Genomic DNA, 21,169 nt, shown 5'->3' on the forward strand with positions numbered 1-21,169 from the left:
TTAGTGCTTAACAACTGTAAATAAGTAAAGCTTTGAGATTTGTTTTTGTTTATAAGCAGTGGAAGGGCTTGAGAGGTAGTACATGCTTAATCATGGATTTAGCCCAGGATTTAGTCTCTAGCACATACTTTAATATTACCCTTCTGTAAATCCAAATTTGCACTTTAGATACAGTGAGTGGGGTGGTATATAATTGGAGGGTGGAGTATTTTTTTCTAGGGTAGCCTGAGGCTACAGATGTGGATTGAGATTCTGATTTCTAAAAATAATAAGAAGAATAATCAAACTTGACATAATCTAAAATGTAAACATAATTAAAGAAAGCCTGTGTATTTTCGTTCATTGTCTTCAGGCTTCTTCTTTCACCTTGCCCTCTCCAGTCCTCTTAACAGGGGTCAGCCTTGACACACTTCATCTAAACCCTATAGTTTTGAATGTAGTTTGAAAGCCACAAGTGTAATAAGGTGTGAATTTTAAATATTATGGAACTGAGAGACAAGAGGGAGAATTTTTATACTAAACTGTATTTTTATGTAGCGTCTTGTTTTCTTCTATCTAGTTTGAATTCCTTCTTGAAAGACTGAGTGTTTAGTCAAAGCATATTTTATTTGTAGTAAAATGTCATTCTTAAATTTCTTTCTTCAAATAGTTGCATCGCATTTATTTTTTATTTTGATGTTTGTCTCGTTTACTCAGTCAACTTAACCATTATATTGTTAGTATAATTGAAAATAACTAAGGATATGATTTGAATTTAAATGCCCAACTAAAACATTTCCTGAGAAGCACTAATCTTTCTTTTTTTTTTAATGTAGGTTGTAATTCAGAGTAATGATGATATTGCCAGCCGAGCTATAGATCTCCTTAAAGAGATATACACAAATCTTGGTCCAAGGCTGCAGGTCAATCAGGTGAGGATCAGTGTGCATTAAAACTTTCACAAACTAGAATTCTAGTTGATAGAACTGTAATGGTTATAAGATTTTTTTCTTTTAATTTAGAATTATAACATATAAAAGCTGGGTGTGATGGTATGTGCCTATAATCTTGGCATCTGAGAGCCTGAGGCAGGAGAATTAGAGGTTTTAAGTGAGCTTGGACTATATAGTGACACTTTACCTCAAAATATATACATTTGTAAAATTCCAAGTTCTTATATCTCTTATATGGAATACTATGTAAGTGAATCTTGCCTTGAGAATGATCTTGAAATGGTTGGATTATTTTGATGTTTATTATTATATTGAAATAGTAAAGACTGTGCTGAGTTTATTTTCATAGCCAGTTATATAATCCTAAATGTCTTTAAAAATATCATTTGTTCTTAACTTATTTTGACACTAGCTTCCTTTTAACAACAATAGACTATCTGCTTAAATATGATTATTTAGAGCAATATTGTTAGGTGTTCTCATCTCTGTCTTTATTTGTCGCATTATATTTGTAGGTGGTGATCCATGAAGACTTCATTCAGTCTTGCTTTGATCGTTTGAAAGCCTCTTATGACACGCTGTGTGTTTTGGATGGTGACAAAGACAGTATTAATTGTGCCAGACAGGAAGCTGTTCGAATGGTTAGAGTATTAACTGTTCTAAGAGAATACATAAATGAATGTGATAGTGATTATCATGAAGAAAGGACAATTTTGCCTATGTCAAGGTATGTGAATAACTGATCAACTGAGATTAATTTTTAGTCATTTGGTATTTTCCTAGCCATTTTTTTAAATGTACAAGGAAAAAGGAAGAAATTTATCTTCTTGAAAAATGTGTCTTGCCCTTTAAAAACATTTGTTTTGTTAAACATATTCTCAGTGTGTAGTAAGTTATTTTGTGTGTGTAGTTATGCACATGCCATGGTTTTGAGTGTGGAGATCATATGACAGTTTGAGAGATCAGTTCTTTGCCATTTACTCTTTGGGTCCTTTGGGTCCCAGGGACCAAACTTGGGTTCTCAGGTGTGGTAGCAAGCTCCTTTACATGTTCATTGGCCCAAGTTTCAATATAATTGTGTGTTATATACACATGAATATATGTAGGATAGACCCACCGTGCTCACTTATGGAAGCAAGAGGTGGAATTTGGTTGTCCTGTCATTCTCTACCTTATGATTCCTTTCAGACAAGGTTTCTCACTGAACCTGGAGCTAGACTGGCAACAAACCCTAATCATCCTGTATTTCTCACTCACATTTCTAGAGTTACAAGTGCTTCTAACTTTTTAATGTAGGGGGCTGGGAAATGAGCTTGGATCCTCATGCTTCATGCTTGTACAGCAAGCACTCTTATCCACTGAGCTATCCCTTCAGCCTCAAGTTTTATAGTTGTTTACACTGTGAAACACTATAGCATGCCTCTTAGCCCAATGCTCCAGAAGCATAGGCAGGGGGACTGTTAAAATTTGAAGCTTAGACTGGTCAATATAATGAGTTTCTAGACCAGCCAAGACTCTAGTGAGATTCTATTACAAAAAAAAAAAAGAAAGAATATAGTGTATAATTACGTCTTTTGAGTAATTGCCTACATGTATGTGTATGTTCCATATGTGTCAGAAACAAGCAGTAGATCCCCCTCAGACTGACGTTACAGACATTTGAGCCCTGTGAGATGAGCTGTCATGCATGTTCTAGGAACCTAACCTGGTTCTTCTGTACCTTGTGTCAAACAACAACAAAATAGCATATTCTGATTGAAAAGTAATTGGAATGAAGTCTTAAAAACTGACTGTCAGGTAACCAATATAGCCAAGAAATATTTTCAAATGCTCAAATAATACTTCTTTTTAGGTTTTTACCATTTAGCAATTCAAATGATATTCATGTAGTTGTCCTTGATGAATATAATTTCCTTTTTTGTATCATACCTTCAAGATACTATACCAAAATATTGTAGTTTTGCATTTTTTTTCGGGCAATTCTGAGTGGTAGTGTGTTCCTTTAATCCCAGCACTCAGGCAGAGAGGATGGCAAATCTCTCTGAGTTGAGAGCAATTTGGTCTACATGGCAAGTTCCCAGCCAGCCAGAGCTACACAGTGAGACCCTATCTCAAAAATAATTAAAATTCAGACAAAATATGTAACAGCTTTTTTGTTGATACGCTCAAGGTTAATCTTTGTTAAATATCTTGTACATTTGTTAGCAAGAATTGTGAGTTAGACTTTACGAGCATAAAAATTAACAAACTATTACTATATCTGTGTCTTAATTTTGGGAGCTGGTTGGACAGACTTGCTTTAGGTTGCTCATCCTGGACTGAAATTTATAATCCTCCTTCTTCATCAGTGACTGAATTACTGAAATGAGGCACCATATCTGACATTTGTATTAATTTCTTATGGGTCAGTACATCATTTGATGCCGTCATGGGTAATAACAATGGAATATAATTGTATTTTGGATATTGCAGCGTTTATAGTTAAAAACAATTTTTATTTTTAGGGCACTAAAAAGTCTTGTTTACTTTTGTTTAATAAAAAATACTTAATGCTAAATTTTTTTCTTTTTTCTTGGCAGCTAAATTTGGAAATCTGCTGATATGATTTTTTTAATTTTTTTTCCCCACCAGAGCTTTCCGTGGTAAACACCTCTCTTTTATAGTTCGATTTCCAAACCAGGGCAGACAAGTAGATGACTTGGAAGTTTGGTCTCATACAAATGATACAATTGGTTCAGTTCGACGATGTATTCTCAATCGCATTAAAGCTAATGTAGCTCATACAAAAATTGAACTCTTTGTGGGTGGTGAGCTGATTGATCCTGGAGATGACAGAAAGTTGATTGGACAATTAAATCTAAAAGATAAATCAGTAAGTATATATAGTTACCAAAAGATAACGTTAATAGAACCTCAGACTGTATTTCATTGTTAAATATTTATGTTAAATGTTAAGCTTATAACACTAACTCAAACTTTAGGATACTTACAATATATCAGAACAAGTAGTTACAAGAGTACTTTTTAAATGTACTTTCGAAAATATTAGCATCTAGTTTTGTTTTATGTATATGAATGTTTTAAAAACTTCTATGTCTTTGCACCATGTATGTGCCTGGTGCCTTTGAAGATCAGAAGAGAGGGCATTGGATCCCCTAGAATTGGAGTCACAGACAATTGTAAACTGCTATGTAGGTGCTGAGAATTGAACCCAGGTCCCCTGCAAACGTAGCCAGTATTCTTAATCACTAAGCCAGCTCTCCAAGTCCAGCATCTGTACTTTTTTTTTTCATTTGTTGGTATATCAACAAATAAGTTTTCTTGTTTTATGTGGGGTTTTTTCCCCCGTTTTTAATTCTAATATATATATATATATATATCATTTTCAGCTAATTACAGCCAAACTTACACAAATAAGCTCCAATATGCCTTCAAGTCCTGATAGCTCCTCTGATTCCTCAACTGGATCTCCTGGAAACCATGGTAATCATTATAGTGACGGCCCCAATCCAGAAGTGGAAAGCTGCTTGCCTGGAGTGGTGAGTAGATTCAGTTGTGCAAGGCATTATGCTAGAGTTGTTGAGAATAATCAAAAACATAAAAAAGTTTTTTTGTTGCTGTTGAGGAACTCTTTAATGAGACAAAATATCTATAGAATTATCCATTTAAATTTCAGTGAAGCCTTCTGCAAGGTAACCCTGTAGTTACTATTTACTTTTACTTGCGTATAGTTAATCTATTGGAGTTAAATTGGAACACTTCAATATATGAATTTTGAAAGCTACTCCTGTCTTACATACTTACCCTGTAAAATGGATCCTTTCAAAACTTCATATTTAGTGAAATATCTGTAATCTTTCTCAGATTGTATCCAAAGAAACAGTGACATCTCACATTTTTGACCTCTTCTTTCACCCCTCCTCATAAGAACTTTAATGTCTTTAATAACAAGCCACTCCAGTATAAGAACAAACTGGTTAGGAATTTATTAGTGGCACGTCCAGAGTCATCTGAAGTTATATGCAGGTGAAAAGAAATACTTAAACTATTGCAGATGTTGCTCAGATGATGTGTTAGGTCTGCGTCATGAGGAATTTGTAAAGGTAAGATGAAGAAGAACAACAGGTGCAATTTACGGAGATTTTAAATTTTAGGGAGACCTTTTTGAAGCCAACAAATAATTTACAGGTAATTTTGTGTATTTTGTATTCTAGATTATGTCACTTCATCCCAGATACATTTCTTTCCTTTGGCAAGTTGCAGACTTAGGGAGTAGCCTAAATATGCCACCCCTTAGAGATGGAGCAAGAGTGCTTATGAAACTCATGCCACCAGGTAAGGTGCTTTCAATGATGACATAATGCATGGTAACAATAAACTGTGTCTGTGTGTGTGTGTGTGTGTGTGTGTGTGTGTGTTATATTTGTATAAACATTTTTTCTGGAGGTGTGAGTTTCCAGACAGGGTTTGTCTCTGTGTGACGTGACGTTGGCTATCTTATAACGTGCTCTGTAGACCAGAATGGCCTTGAACACACAGAGACCTGCCTGCCTCTGTCTCCCAAGTGCTGGGATTAAAGGTGTATGCCACCACCGCCCAACAACAATTTTTTTTTCTAAATGAACCATGCATCAGTGGTTGTAGGCCTGAAGACCAGAATCTTCCTACAACTTAATTTTATGAGACAGGGTTTCTCTGTGCAGCTTTGGAGCCTGTCCTGGAACTCTCTCCATATACCAGGCTGGTCTTGAACTCAGAGAGATATGTACCATGGCCATTTGTAGAACCCGATTGCCTAGTACCTGTAAGATGGCTCAGCAGCTAAAGGTGCTTGTCACCAGTCTTAAAAACCTGAATTTGAACTCTGGAACCCACCCTCACAGTGGAAGAAGAGGCTGGCATCGAACTCAGCTGTCTCTGCCTCCCGAATGTATCACCACCCGGTCCACCTGGGATAATATTGACAGCTCTATAGTGTTTGCTTCCTCTTCTTTTCACATTGTTGGCTTAATGTATCATTTAATTTGTCCACATAATTTTTGAAGCTATCTTGTGCTTCTCTTAACCATTGTTTTCTAAACACCATGTTCTGACATAAGCACTTTGTTGTCTGGTTACTATGGGACAGAGTAAATTTACATAATAGATTACCAGCTTAGACTCCTCAATTCAATGTAGTCCTGACCTGCCAATGACAGTTTTTGCTTTGTGTGTGCGGATTCAACCTCCACAACATAGTTTAAAAATACAAACCCACAGCAAAGCCTTGAGCTTGTGATTTGAACTTCCTGCCACCAGATGGAGACAGTGAGCCAGTAAGGTCAGGCAAAACCAAAAAACAACAAAAAGTCAAGATTGCTTTTTTTTTTTTTTTTTTTTTTTTTTAATAAAATCAATATCTAGTGCCTAAATTTGGACCATTAAGATGGCTTAGTGGGTCATGGTACTTACTACACAAACCTGATGACCTGAATTCCATCCCTAGAACACACATAAAAATGGAAGCTAGTAAACTAACTCCAAATAGTTTTATTCAGACTTCTACACATGAACAATGTCATTGTGTACTCCCACAGCTTGCATGATTGATGAACTTTTTAAAATCGAACTATAATGTCTAAATTTGAAACAGTCAGCATTTGGTTAAAATATATATATATGTATATGTGTGTGTGTGTGTGTATATCAAAGCAGAATGAGTTGCTTTTTAAGAGCTACTTCCTTCAAGGAGTTATAATGTGAGAGTATGTAAATATGCCAAAGTCTGTTGTAAGGTCTTCATTCTCTTTGTTTTATTGTTTTGTTTTTTGCTTCTGAGGCATGATCTTACTATGTAGGTTTTGCTGGCCTGTAATTAACAGAGATCCACCTGCCTGTGCCTCCTCATTGCTTGGATTAAAAGCTACTACCACCCTGATGGTTGGATTTACTTTTTTTTAAAATAATGCATTGCTTTAGGTATATAATTGCTTATATTTAGGTATCTTTTAAAGACTCTAGGGAAGCCGGGCGGTGGTGGCGCACGCCTTTAATCCCAGCACCCGGGAGGCAGAGGCAGGCAGATCTCTGAGTTCGAGGCCAGCCTGATCTACAAGAGCTAGATCCAGGACAGGCTCTAGAAACTACAGGGAAACCCTGTCTCGAAAAACCAAAAAAAAAAAAAAAAAAAAAAAAGACTCTGGGGGAAACATTAACCTAAGGTAGAAGCTTACTGTTCTAAGCCTGCTTACTATTCTGAATTACTCAAAAGAGCAAAAGTTTTCCTTTACTTCTTTTCTAAACATACTTTCCTTAACACTTGGGCTTTCTTAAATTTTTCTCTAAAGCTTCCCTCCCTGCATGTAGCTTGTTGTTTTCCATATGTCTGACCTCTATGACAGCTTAAATTGCATGACTTTTTTTCTTCTTCATTTGCCTCCTTCAGGTAGCTGCTGAGGTTTTACAGCTTGCCTGTCTTGAGGTTATTCTTTCAAAGTGCTGATAATTAATTTTCCATCCATATTATATAATTGTATACGATCAGGGACCTAAAATTATTTAGGTGTGTGTTTGCGCACACCACAAAGCAATCCTTTGTTTCAGACGCTTCAGAGAGATAAACTGTAAGCCAACAGCATTAAATGATTTGTTTAGACTTTGTTGTTTCCTTTTGAACTTTTTGTGACAGGGTCTTGCTGAATATTTCTGGCTGACTTTGAGTTTTCTATATAGACCATGCTAGCCTAGAACTCTTTGGCTGCCTCTACCTCCTGAGTATTGGGACTTAAGGCATGCACCACCACACTTGGCCTTAAACTTTAAAGATTTATTTATTTATTATGTATACAGTATTCTGTCTACATGTATGACTGCGGGCCAGAAAAGGGCACCAGATCTCATTGCAGATGGTTGTGAGCCACCAAGTGGTTGCTGGGAATTAAACTTGGGACCTCTGGAAGAACAGGCTAATGAGCCATCTCTCCAGCCCCAGGCCTTAAACTTTCTTCTTTTAACATTTGTTAAATTTATATATTCATTTTTTGTGTAGATAACAGTGTTTATGTGGTGGTCAGAGATTATGTGGCTCAGAAATTAGTTTCCTCATACTACCATGTGAGTTTATATGAATTGTTCTTATTTGTTTGAGATAGAGTATCACTGTGTAGCTCTAGCTGTCCTCAAACTCACAGACTTGTTTGCCTCTGCCTCTGCACTGAGATTAAAGGTATGCACCATGTGCCAGGCTCCCCCTCCTCTTCGGTCTTCTTAACGTTCAGTTTCTTGGTTACAGTTATATCTATCACTCAGTGAAACAAACTAGGTAGGTAATAATGTAATGTTATTAGGTAAGCAGTAAATCTGGAGGAAAGAACTGTTCCTTTGGAAGTGTTTTTTTGTTGTTTTGTTTGTTTTAAATTGGTCTCCTGCAGCTGAATAGAGCATGTTGACTGGAAGCTCCTGGGATGAGAGACTGTTTCCTTGGGTAATTAAAAAGCCCTGGTTGGTGTTTTGTTTCTCTCTCATTTGGTTGCTTTTAAATCAACTCACACATGGTTCTGTGTTATATATAGAAGCTTAACTGAATGTATACCTCAACTGAATTGTTTGCTGTTCCATGCTTTTGAAAATATTAGAAGTGATAAAGGTATAAATTGTGTTTTATTTCAGATTATGCTTTCTCTCTTTCTCTCCCTTACAGATAGTACAACAATAGAAAAATTAAGAGCTATTTGTTTGGACCATGCAAAACTTGGAGAAAGTAGCCTTAGTCCGTCTCTTGACTCACTTTTCTTTGGTCCTTCTGCCTCACAAGTGCTATACCTAACAGAGGTTGGTTTTTTTTGTTTTTTACATTTTGAATTTGAGTCTTGATCTTTAAATTGATCTTTGATGTGTTACTATGAAGAATGTGGATAAGATTAGATGGCTTTGAAATAGTCAGGAATATCTTAGTCTTTGATATGGAGATTATGTTTTAAATTTCTTTTAATACAGTCTTTTTCTTCCCCCTCCCCCTTTTATTTTCAGGTAGTCTATGCCTTGTTAATGCCTGCTGGTGCACCCCTGGGGGAAGATTCCTCTGATTTTCAGCTTCACTTCTTGAAAAGTGGTGGTTTACCCCTTGTCCTGAGTATGCTAACCAGAAATAACTTCCTACCAAATGCAGATATGGAAACTCGAAGGGGTGCCTACCTCAATGCTCTTAAAATAGCCAAACTGTTACTAACTGCTATTGGCTATGGCCATGTTCGGGCTGTGGCAGAAGCTTGTCAGCCAGGTGTAGAAGGCGGGAATCCCATAACATCGGTAATACAGACTTGTTCGCTTTTGCTTTGCTTTTAATATCTTATAGTAGATATAATTTTTAAGGTTAAATTTCTCAGCGATTCTAAAGTTTAGCTTTGACTCAGTGTTGAAGTTTTCTTTCCATTGGGTATCTTTTTTTTTTAAGATTTATTTATTTATTATGTATATAACATTCCTTCCATGTATGCTTGCATGCCAGAAGAGGGCACCAGATCTCATTATAGATGGCTATGAGCCACCATGTGGTTGCTGGGAATTGAACTCAGGACCTCTGGGAGAGCAGTCAGTGCTCTTAACCTCTGAGCTATCGCTCCAGCCCTCCAGTGGGTATCTTATGACTGTATTTGTATTAAAAGTATACTAGTTCTTCACTGGCTTCACTATTTTGGAGGGCGGTTCCTTCAGTTCCTTTCTGGCCATTTGAGTTTTGTTTGGCTCTCACTGTAAACCAAAAAAAAAAAAAAATCCCATATGTACAAATTTCTAACTTCTGTCAAGCAGATAAGATACCCGTGGTGTTGAAATGTAGTTGATTTAGCCTTTTACCAGTTTTCTTTCTCACCTTCATTTGCTTAAACTCGAATTATGAAGTTGTCATTCTGTTTTTGCTTGGATGGCATCTTTGATCTATTTTGGTGAAATTCTCAAGATAAACTAGAGTTTGATGCCTAGTTAAAGGCCAAACTATGAATTTAATTTTTTTGAAGATTTTTTTTTTATTAGTGTACATTGGGGTTTTGCCTGAGTTCAGGGTGTCAGATCCCCTAGAACTAGAATTACATACAGTTGTGAACTGCTGTGTGGGTGCTAGAAATTAAACCCCGGTCCTTTCGAAGAACAGCCAGTGCTCTTAGTTTCTTGAACCATCTCCTCAGCACGTTGATTTTTAATAATATTTAATTGCTGAAAGAAGACAAAAGTTTTTGGGGCATGGAGGCAAGAGGATTATTACATATTCAAGGCCAGCCTAGGCTACAGACCCTCTCTTTACAAAAGTCTGAAGGATGTTTTGTTTTTAGAAATTACTTATTGTCTTAATTGGGGAGGAATGGAATGTTGGTGATTATGATATATAATTGTTTTGTATATGATAATACTGTGATATTTAAATGAATAACCTTTTTATTTCTGAAATGGTCCCAAATAATTTATAAATGAAGAGATGGGGGTTTTTTTGTTGTTGTTGTTGCTGTTTTTTTAGTTTCTGGGATATTTTGTTTTGGTTTGGGGGGGACTTTTTTTATTTGTTTTGGTTTTTCAAGACAGGGTTTCTCTGTATGACCCTGACTGTCCTGGAACTTGCTCTGTAGACCAGGCTGGCCTCGAACTCAGAGATTCACCTGACTCTGCCTCCCGAGTGCTGTGATTAAAGGTGTACACCACTACCACCCAACTATAAATGTAGTTTCATGATACCCAAAGTTTCCCTAGCAGCAATCCTAGAGTAAAGAGCAATAGAGATAGAAAACGAGGAGTAATTAGGTAATTGACAATACCTGCAGAATAATGAGTACCTTGGAGATAATTGTTATTACCTTATTCTGACCACTTTGATATGTTAGAAGTTTTCTGTAAAACAACCAGGTGTGGTGGAAGTTTGTAGTCTCAGCATTTAGAAAGTAAAACAGGAGGATCACCAGTTTAAGGCCATAGTAGTATACGAAACAGACCTAAAAGAAAGGAGCAACCTTTCCATAAAAGATAAAAATGACTAAAATTAAGTATGTATATAGATACATACATACTATATAAATTATAAAGTAATTCTTAATAGATTAAAAGGGAAAGACTGGTTCTGGGTAGGATAAACAACATGAGGAAGTCCAAAAGTTTAGTTGGGATCCTGTATCTCAGCCAATGAGGAAAGGGCTCTTGTTAGGATAAAAACAGATTCATACTTTAATCCATGACGTGACTACTTAATGATGTATACAATACACACAAAAGCCAGTAACATGCTTCCTTTTCTATCTCTTCTATAATACTTTGAGAATATGCCATTTGCTAGTTGCAGATATTAAGGTATTGTCAAGTATTTTTGGACAGTTAAAAACTTAGTGTAGGGATATCTTAAACATTTACAATACATAGAGGTTAGAACTCAAAGTCAGAATTACACAAACTACTTCATATGTCTCTTGTTCATTGAAAATCTTAGTATTCTGTTAAGTAAAAATACCGCTATTCTTTGTATGTTAGGCTTTTTTAATAGTTGTAATTTTCTCACTTGCAAAGTCGAATTTGATAACTGGAGATTATGAGCAGGGTCTACCCAAAGGGTGCACAGGTTAAAAAAAAAGTCATGATTTGCTGCATCTTTAGATGAGATTGAACTCGATCTGTTCATAGAGACATGGGTTAGATTAATCTACAGTAAGGATTGTATAGAAATTTGTGCTACTCGGATCCCATGTTGGTAAAGTGGAGTGCTTTGTGTATTACTGCGGAAAGAAAACATCTTAAGGGAATCATCTTAAGTTGATGAGTAGGGTACAAATGTTTGGGTCAAGTTATATACAGAATACTCAATGTTTTGACTTTTTTTTTTTTTCAGGTCAACCAAGTAACTCATGATCAAGCAGTGGTGCTACAAAGTGCCCTTCAGAGCATTCCTAACCCGTCGTCTGAATGCATGCTTAGAAATGTGTCTGTTCGTCTTGCTCAGCAGATTTCTGATGAGGTTAGTATTGTTAAAAGTTGTGTGTGTGTGTGTGTGTGTGTGTGTGTGTGTGTGTAGATGTGTCATAGTGTTACTGCACAAAATTATTTCTATAAATATGCAAATTACTTTAGTATTACAATTGTGTGCAGTAACACACACATATAATGCTTTATTTGTTACTCTAAATTTTCTTTAATTTTTCTTTTATTACGTGTGTTTTGCCTGGCTCAGTTTAGATGTTTTCCTAATGTCAACTTAATATTTGTATAATATTTTTCATCAGCTTTTTGTAAAATAGACAGAATTCTTTCAAAGTGTACAGTTGATACTTTTTAAAATATAAACACTACACAGAATATTTTTTCTTTGCCATTGGATCTCAAGATCAGATACAGGGTTTCACACCTGTAGCTCTAAGGCAGAATATTTCTGTAATTCTTCTTTGTGTTTATTTTTGTTTTGTTTTTTGTTTTGTGTTTTGTTTTTCAGTCCATTCTTTTCAGGCACTAGTCCCAGGTAACCAGTAATTTTTCTGTCCTGATGAAAGAGAATTTTTTGTTTTGTTCTTTGTTGCTTTGCTTTTCAAGGCAGGGTTTCTCTATGTAACAGTCCTAGCTGTCCTGGAACTCACTTTGTGTAGACCAGGCTGACTGAACTCAAAGATATCCCTCCTGTTTCTGGCTCCTGAGTGCTGAGTGAGACTAAAGGTTTGAGCCACCGTGACTTGCTAAAAGGGTTTTCATTTTCTCGAATTTTATTCAGTTGGATCATGTGCCTGTAATCCCAACACTTGGGATGCTAAAGCAGAAGGATAACAAGAAGGCTAGCAAGACTGGATCAAAAAATTAATTTAAAAAAAAAACAAGTTAGTGGCTTTGTGAATTGTCAGTGTTCTAAGACTCCTTAGTTCATCCGTTTTTGTTAAATATCCTGTTATAAACTGGTTGTGGTGACACATGCCTTTAGTCCCAGTATTTGGGAGGCAGAGGCAGGTTGTATCTCTGAGTTCTAGGCCAGCCATGTGTACATAGAGACCTCCAGGACAGCCAGAGCTACATAGGCTGTCTCAAAACACACACACAAACACACACACAAATACAAATATGCATATACTTTTATATATAAAATAAACCTGTATGTATCCTATTATGAATGTACCATACTTTGCATATTTGGCAAAATATACTTGGGGTTTTTTTTCTCCCCCTTTTTAGATATGAATAAAACTGCTGTGAAAATTCTATACAAGTACTTGACTTTTTCTCTTGTAAAAACCTGGGAATGCAGTCATTGTCATTTGTGATGATCAGCACAAAATAGTCTTTAACAACAGTTTTAATTAATCATTATTTTTATAGGCCTCAAGATATATGCCTGATATTTGTGTAATTAGAGCTATACAAAAAATTATTTGGACATCAGGATGTGGGGGATTACAGCTGGTATTCAGTCCAAATGAAGAAATCACTAAAATTTACGAGAAGGTAAGAGTTGTAAGAGAAATATATCCCTTATATAAAAATGAATGTTAGTGAATTATGTATATGACTATACTTTAACTGTATTCATTTTAAAATATCCAATCACTTTCATAGTAATAATTGCAGCTATAATTGAATAAAGATTTACTTTGAAAATAAAGAATTTAATTCTATGAGGCTGCTTTAAAATTAAAAGAGATTTTTCTGTTTTCACTGAAGTCAGACTATCTCAAAGAATTTTTTTCACATTTGTTTTTTCATTATCTTTTAGTCCTATATTAAGTTAGGGTTTTATCATGTATACCTACCTACCTATCCCTTGGATACTACTGTATTCTTAGGGGGGGTTGTTTTGGTTTGGTTTTTAGTTTTATTTATTTTATGTGTATGAGTGTTTTGCCTACGTGCACATATGTATGCCATGAATGCCTACTTCTCTCAGGGGTCAAAAGAGAGGGTGTTGGATCCTCTAGCACTGGAATTACAGTTTAAAGCCACCACGCAAGTGCTATAAATTGGACTTTGTTCCTCTGTAAGAGCAACAATGCTCTTAACTGCTGAGCCAACTCTCCAGCCCACACTCCTATATTCTTAAGAAAAACTGGCTCACTCACTCTGTAGAACTTCCCCTTCTATCAAACTCATTGTCCTTTTTACTGTTTCTATGTTCCCATATTATCTGTTTCGTATAGGCCTCAGTATTCATTCAGCAAAATAATTGAAAGCATAGTTCTTTCACATCACTTATAGTACTGACTTTTCAATAAAATCACCGCATATTTGGGGTTAGGAAGATTTTTGAAACCCTTACTAAGCAATTGTTCAAGGAGAGTGATTTTTTTTAAATTGCACAATAGAAAAGCTAGATAATAGAGCTATTTTAATTTAACTACTGTGTTTCACAGGAAAAAGAATGGTTGGTTGTTGGTCTTCAGGAGCTTCTTACTAGAAAATGGTTAATGATTATATATGTTTAGTATATGTCTTTAACCCTTTTTGAGTCACAGCAAAGTATTGATATTAGACTTTATTTTCATTTCCAAATTATTCCAAAAGGCCTCAAGAGGTATGAGTAAAGAGAAAGACCATGTAATTTAATGAGTAGGTAAATTTTAAACACTTAAAAGTTTTTGAAGTCATATTTTCCTCTTAAGCACTTTTTAAATGAATTTATAAAGCATTAGATTTTTTTTTTATTGCACGTTGTAAGCAAAATTTGTTTTTTGTTGTTTCTTCCCTTCCTCCTCCGTTTCTTGTTCTCTTTGCTCCCTAGCCCCTAGTCAGGAATCTCCCCTTAGATTTTCATCTTACATAGGTTTTTCTTTAAGAGAATCTTTAAGTAATTTGTTTCCAATATAATTTTACAGACCAATGCAGGCAATGAGCCAGACTTGGAAGATGAACAGGTTTGCTGTGAAGCATTGGAAGTGATGACATTGTGTTTCGCCTTGATTCCAACAGCCTTAGATGCTCTAAGTAAAGAAAAGGCTTGGCAGACATTCATTATTGACTTACTATTGCACTGTCACAGCAAGTAAGTTTGTTTTTAATTTTTAAAAGCTTTATTTTTTTAAGTAGAATCAAGTTTATGTTAGCACAAGGTATCAGAGAAACCAAATACTCTCCACAGTACACTAATGTTGAAGAAATTTTCATTTAACAATGTTTAATCTGAATTTGTTTAGTTTTAGTCTACAATATTGGATATTTATTGGCCTCCTGTCGTAAATTCCTAGGTGCCAACTGTTACTTTAATGTGAAATTTAAAAGAGGGCTACATAGAAACATCATACTAGAATAAAGATTAATTACTTATTGCCAATCCCTCATTTTTTTTATCTCAAGAGCATTTAATCAGTAACAGTAATGTTTCAAGCTGCTTTTTATGTAAGTCATTCAGCTTTAAGGTATTCAACTTTGTAGAAATTGGTTTCCATCCATTTATATTAGTCTTAATCTGATTTTTTACATGTAAGTAAATTATAAAGCTAATTAGGCCAGGTATGGTGGGCACACACCTTTAATCTCAGCACTCTGGAGGCAGAGGCATGGATACCATTGTGAATTTGAGACTAGGTTGCTCTACATCTCAAGTTCCAGAACAACAAGGACTACATAGTGAGACTACGTCGCATAAAACAACCACAAAAAAACTAGTAGGTGTTGCTGTTAAATGTTAATGAGTCAGGTTCAACTTGCCTACTCCTGACAGCACACTAATGTGATACAGTGTAGTATCAAGTGAAAATGTACTGATCTGAAAAGAACCTTGAGTAATTTCCTTGAACACAGTCTGTCAGGCCAATTAAGAAACTCTTTCAACCAGGCAATCACAAGGCAGAGACAGGCAGATCCTGAGGCCAGCCTTATCCACAGAGTGAGTTTCAGGACTACACAGAGAAACCCTGTCTCAGAAGGAAGGGGAGGAGGGAGGGAGGAAAGGAGGGAGGGAGGGAGGGGTGATAGGAGAGAGGGAGGGAGGGGTTAATAGGAGGGAGGGAGAGAGACAAACACAGAAACACTCTTTCCATGGAATCCAAACAGAACAGGAAAAGCTTGATGCCTTTTTGAAAAAACTTTACCATGTTACCATGGTTGGACAGCTCTGTACATTTAGTTCCATTTAATAATACATTTGCATGCTGGTGGTGAAGGAAAGATTTTTGAATTAGGGAATGCTCAAATCTTAAATTTTAAGTTTAGGCTCAAATCTGAAAGTTTTATTGTCATTGATTTAATTGTAACTGGTTCTTGGACACATACTGTATCTCAGCTCTTTGAGGTTCTAGAAGCACCATGTCAAACTCCCAGTGAAGTTTATGTAGTATATAAACTTTGGTGAAAGATAGATCCATAATTGTTAGATAAAATTCCCATAATGTCTTTAGTCCCCTTAGAAAACATACTATATAAAAACTTTGTCCTTAGAGAATATCTTAATCACCTGAAAGATTTGTTGGCACATTCTTGGCCAGGCCTACCACCATTTCTCATCAGATCTGAGATGTTGCTCATGTGGGTGCCATGCTTTTGGAACCAGTACAACAGTACTACCTACAGCAATATCCTTTCTCTGATAAGATAATTCCCTTTGACCCCATATAAAATGCACTTGGACGAAAATTCTGTGTGGGGGTTGGTGGTGGATGTTTTAAGGCTTGCTATAGAGCATTTTCTACCTATGAGAGTTTGAAACCTGTTCAAAAACAGTGTTTGGTCTCAGTCTTGGACTTGCAGTGGTAAACTAATTTACTTCCTTAGTATTTTTTATGACTGCTTAAGTGGATATTACTTTATGTTCTTAATAATTTCCATTTCAGAACGGTTCGTCAAGTAGCACAGGAGCAATTCTTCTTAATGTGCACCAGATGTTGCATGGGACACAGGCCTCTACTTTTCTTCATTACTCTGCTCTTCACTGTTTTGGGGGTAAGACACTTAGAAATATGCTTACTAGTGTAACTAATTCCTTCAACTAGGATATTCAGGAATTTGTGATTTTAGCTTGTGTCAGTTAGGGCAATCTATACTTAATCAGTAAGACTCAGGGTTTTTGAATAAAAGAAATTCCAAGCATGAACATACTGTATTTTCTCATTTTCAGAGCACAGCCAGAGAGAGGGCTAAACATTCAGGCGACTACTTTACCCTTTTACGGCACCTTCTTAATTATGCTTACAACAGTAATATTAATGTACCCAATGCTGAAGTTCTTCTCAATAATGAAATTGACTGGCTTAAAAGAATTAGGGTAAGTCACAATTAATGCTATGTTTGTTTTATCATTGTTAAATAATGCTTTGTTAATAATGGTTCATAGTTTAGAACATTTTGGTGAAGTGAATAAATCCAAACTAAAACGGAACCAAAGAACATGCATTGTGTTGTTGGGTTGTGCTTTACAGAATGAATGCATTATTACTTACAGAAAATGTGTGCTTAAAATTTAGAATACATGGGCTGGAGAGATGGCTCAGCGGTTAAGAGCACTGGCTACTCTTCCTGAGGACCTGAGTTCAATGCCCAGCAAGCACATAGCAGCTCACAACCATCTGTAATGGGATCTTGTGCCCTCATTTGGAATGCAGGCATACCTGCAGACAGAATGCATACATAAAAAGCTGAGCATGATGGCACATGCTTTTAAACCTAGTAGGTGCAGAAGCAAGCATATTTGTATGAATTCAGGGTTACATAGTAAGGTGGTGGGGAAGATTTGGCATACTGAGGTTCAGCTGCAGTTTTAGCTTTTTTGCTTTTCAGCAAATTGTCATTTAAAGAAAATGCTGTCCTGGTGGTAGTAGTGGTGCACACCTTTAATCACAGCCCTAGAGAGGCAGAGACAGGCAGATCTCCATGAGTTTGAGGCAAACCTGGTCTGCAGAGCAAGTTCCAGGGCAGCAAAAGCTACATAGAGAAAGAAACCCTGTTTAGAGAGAGGGAGAGGAGAATGAATAAATAAAATGCTGGTGTTCCCCCCAAAAGTAGTCAGATAAACTAATTTTGATTATAACTCTTTTGAAGACTTGTATAAAATTTTATTTCTGAGGTGATCTATAAGGGAGAGGGGGTTTAAGAGTCCACATCAGAAAAAGTATAGCAGCAGAAACAGAAAGCTGACCAATCCATCATACTGAAGCTAAAGAACCAGATAGAGTGAAGCCAACAAACACATCCTTCTAGTAATCAATATGTTTCCTCCAGGAGGATTCCACATCCTGGAGGTTTTTCAAGTGTCCCAAATACCACCAGCAGCTGGGGACCGAGTGTTTAAACATAGGAGCCTATAGGGGACATTTCACACCCAAACTACAGCAGATTTTAGCCTTCAAATTAGCATTTCTTCTAGAAATCCATAAAGCATATTTCTAGAAATTTCAAGATAATTTTAACTTGCTTGACTGGAAAGGTTTAAAATAGTCTCACATTCTTTTAGCTGTCTTGTTCAGATTCTTCCATTTCCTAAATTCATTGAATTTTTCCCCCTTTTGGCAGGATGATGTTAAAAGAACAGGTGAAACAGGTATTGAAGAGACAATCTTGGAAGGACACCTTGGGGTTACAAAAGAGCTACTGGCTTTTCAGACTCCTGAGAAAAAGTTTCATATTGGTTGTGAAAAGGGAGGTGCTAATCTCATTAAAGTAAGTTCTATGTTCTGGATTTTAAACTACATAGTCTATCCTTGTAAGTGTTGTCATCGAATCTGATTGTTAGTATTAAGTCTTTGATGGGTTATCGTTACCTTTTATAAAACCTATCTTTTAAGAATCTTTACCAAGGTTGCAATGTTTGTTTAGATAATGTAAAACAGTTATGTCTTCCAGTAGCCATGTCACGTTTCTAGTTGTGTTTCTATAGGCATATAAGATGTCAGTGTTGAGTGTTACTTAATTTTTCTTTACTGAAAAATCTGAACTGTTCCTAAGTCCCCTGGCCTAGAACTTAGATTTGCCTACCTCTGTTTTGTTAAGACTACATCACATAAATTGCTTTTCTCTATTTTCGAGATAGTGTTTATGCTTTTTTAACAGGGTAATTTAGACGATAAAATGTCATTTTAGTATAATTTCAGTCAAAGTTTTCTTATATTGATAACCATTTGATTTTTAAAGTAAATGTAAAGTGGAGCCAGGATCTCTGAGTTCAAATTCAGGCAGGGCTATGTAGATTCTGAGTAAATATAAATGATACTATAGCAATCAGTTCTGTCTTAATACCCAAAAATAAGTAAAAATAGGTTGTGTAGGTAAAGAGTTTCTAAAATTAGGATATTTTCACTAGAAACCCCACTGTTTTCTGTGATAGTCTTAAGTTGTAATAAACTTTAAAATGATTTTCTTAAAAGATAAATTCAGAATATGTCATTACTAATATGTATCTTTTCTTTCAACTGTTTAGGAATTAATCGACGATTTCATCTTTCCTGCATCCAATGTTTACCTGCAGTATATGAGAAATGGAGAGCTCCCAGCTGAACAGGCTATTCCTGTCTGTGGTTCACCAGCTACGATTAATGCTGGTTTTGAGTTACTTGTAGCATTGGCTGTTGGCTGTGTGAGGAACCTCAAACAGATAGTAGATTCTTTGACTGAAATGTATTACATTGGTACAGCAATAACTAGTAAGTACATTAAAACATAAAGTTGTGGAGATTATTCTTTTAAATTCTGTTAGTTCTCTTTTTACAAACATCTTTTTTTTTTTTTTGGTAACCAATCTTAAGATTTTTAGCAAATAGATATATGGAAACATAGGTACAAGTGCAAGTAGTTGGTAAACTAAATATCATCTCTCGAATCTGAAATATAATCTATCTTCATTGAAGTCAGTAGCCATAGTAAATGCAACCAAAACCCAAATCTCATGACTCGAGAGTCTATCAGGCATTCATAGAGAAATGAATTCACATTTGTTCTTGTTGTTGTATTGTGTTTTGTTTTGTTTTTTTGAGACAGGATTTCTCTGTGTAGCCCTGTCTGTCCTGGAACTCACTTTGTAGACGAGGCTGGCCTTGAACTCACAGATACCTGCCTGCCTCTGCTTCCCGAGTTCCAGGTTAAAAAGTGTGCGTGCACCGGGGCTGGCGAGATGGCTCAGTAGTTAAGAGCACTAACTGCTCTTCCAGAGGTCCTGAGTTCAATTCCCAGCAACCACATGGTGGCTCACAACCATCTGTAATGGGGTTTGGTGCCCTCTTCTGGCCTGTTGGCATACATGGAGGCAGAATGTTGTATACATAATAATTAAATAAATCTTTTTTTTTTTTTTTAAAGTGTGCACCACCACCACCCATCCAACTTGATTCTTTTTTTCTTTTAAGACATTTAAACTATGGAGTCCTGATTGACTACAAACTCATAAGAGAACTTGCCTTCCAAATGCTGGGGTTAAAAGCATGTTTCTTCACATGGAACATAGATAGATCGATATGTTAGCTCGATAGATTGCTCAATCATACTATACAATACATAAATCCTCAGCACTATATAAATCTTTGAAAAGTCTGCAAAATGATTTTTTTTATTTTTATTTTTTTTTGTTTTTTCGAGACAGGGTTTCTCTGCAGCTTTAGAGCCTGTCCTGGAGCTAGCTCTTGTAGACCAGGCTGGTCTCGAACTCACAGAGATCCGCCTGCCTCTGCCTTCCGAGTGCTGGGATTAAAGGCGTGCGCCGCCACCACCCGGCTGCAAAATGATTTTATTATTACATTGTATCCCAGAATAGAAAATATGGTTGTTAAAAGTACCTTAAAATTAGGCTTTTAGCTATTCTAGCAAATTTAAATATAGTAAGGTGAAAATTTTATTTATTTACTTTTAGCTTAATGAAGAGGTGTTTTCCTTTTGAGTAATACGTTTGCATGTTAAATTAAGTACAAATTGGGTATGGCAATACACACCTGTAAATCTCAGTATCTGGAAGGTTTGCTATGAGTTTGAAGCCAGCCTGTTTGTATTAGTTACTTTTCTGTTACTGTGATAAAACACAATGAACAAGACAACTTACAGGAGGGTTTATTTGGGCTAACATTTTCAGAGGGATAAATCTATCACCATCTCAGCCAAAAAGTATGGCAACAGGTAGGAACATTAGAAGAACTCACATCCTGGAACTGCAAGCAGGAAACAGAATGAACTGGAATTAGCACATAATTTTTGAAACCTTAGAGCTTGCCCCAAGTAACATATTTCCTCTGATAATGCCACACCTTGTAAACGTAACCAAATGGTGCCGCAAACTGTGAGGTGTACATGTCATTCAAAAGGGCCATACTGACCTGCATAGCAAATTCCAGGACAGCTAGGAC

General features: G+C 36.1%; 1 protein-coding gene across 6 annotated transcripts in view; it reads left to right on the top strand.

The window, feature by feature from the left end:
* Positions 1-21,169, top strand: part of Usp9x (ubiquitin specific peptidase 9 X-linked) — a 137,754-nt gene that overhangs the window by 85,262 nt on the left and 31,323 nt on the right. For all 6 annotated transcript variants that reach the window (XM_038315968.1, XM_038315973.1, XM_038315972.1 and 3 more), the window contains 14 exons: positions 816-911; positions 1,448-1,659; positions 3,564-3,804; positions 4,322-4,471; positions 5,147-5,267; positions 8,611-8,741; positions 8,940-9,218; positions 11,773-11,898; positions 13,239-13,364; positions 14,729-14,895; positions 16,682-16,790; positions 16,966-17,112; positions 18,357-18,503; positions 19,261-19,483. In XM_038315968.1, coding sequence (XP_038171896.1) covers positions 816-911; positions 1,448-1,659; positions 3,564-3,804; positions 4,322-4,471; positions 5,147-5,267; positions 8,611-8,741; positions 8,940-9,218; positions 11,773-11,898; positions 13,239-13,364; positions 14,729-14,895; positions 16,682-16,790; positions 16,966-17,112; positions 18,357-18,503; positions 19,261-19,483 — 2,275 coding nt within the window. The remainder of the gene's footprint in view (positions 1-815; positions 912-1,447; positions 1,660-3,563; positions 3,805-4,321; positions 4,472-5,146; positions 5,268-8,610; positions 8,742-8,939; positions 9,219-11,772; positions 11,899-13,238; positions 13,365-14,728; positions 14,896-16,681; positions 16,791-16,965; positions 17,113-18,356; positions 18,504-19,260; positions 19,484-21,169) is intronic.

The sequence above is a fragment of the Arvicola amphibius genome, chromosome X (genome assembly GCF_903992535.2).
Source record: "Arvicola amphibius chromosome X, mArvAmp1.2, whole genome shotgun sequence".
In the NCBI taxonomy this organism is placed as follows: domain Eukaryota; kingdom Metazoa; phylum Chordata; class Mammalia; order Rodentia; family Cricetidae; genus Arvicola; species Arvicola amphibius.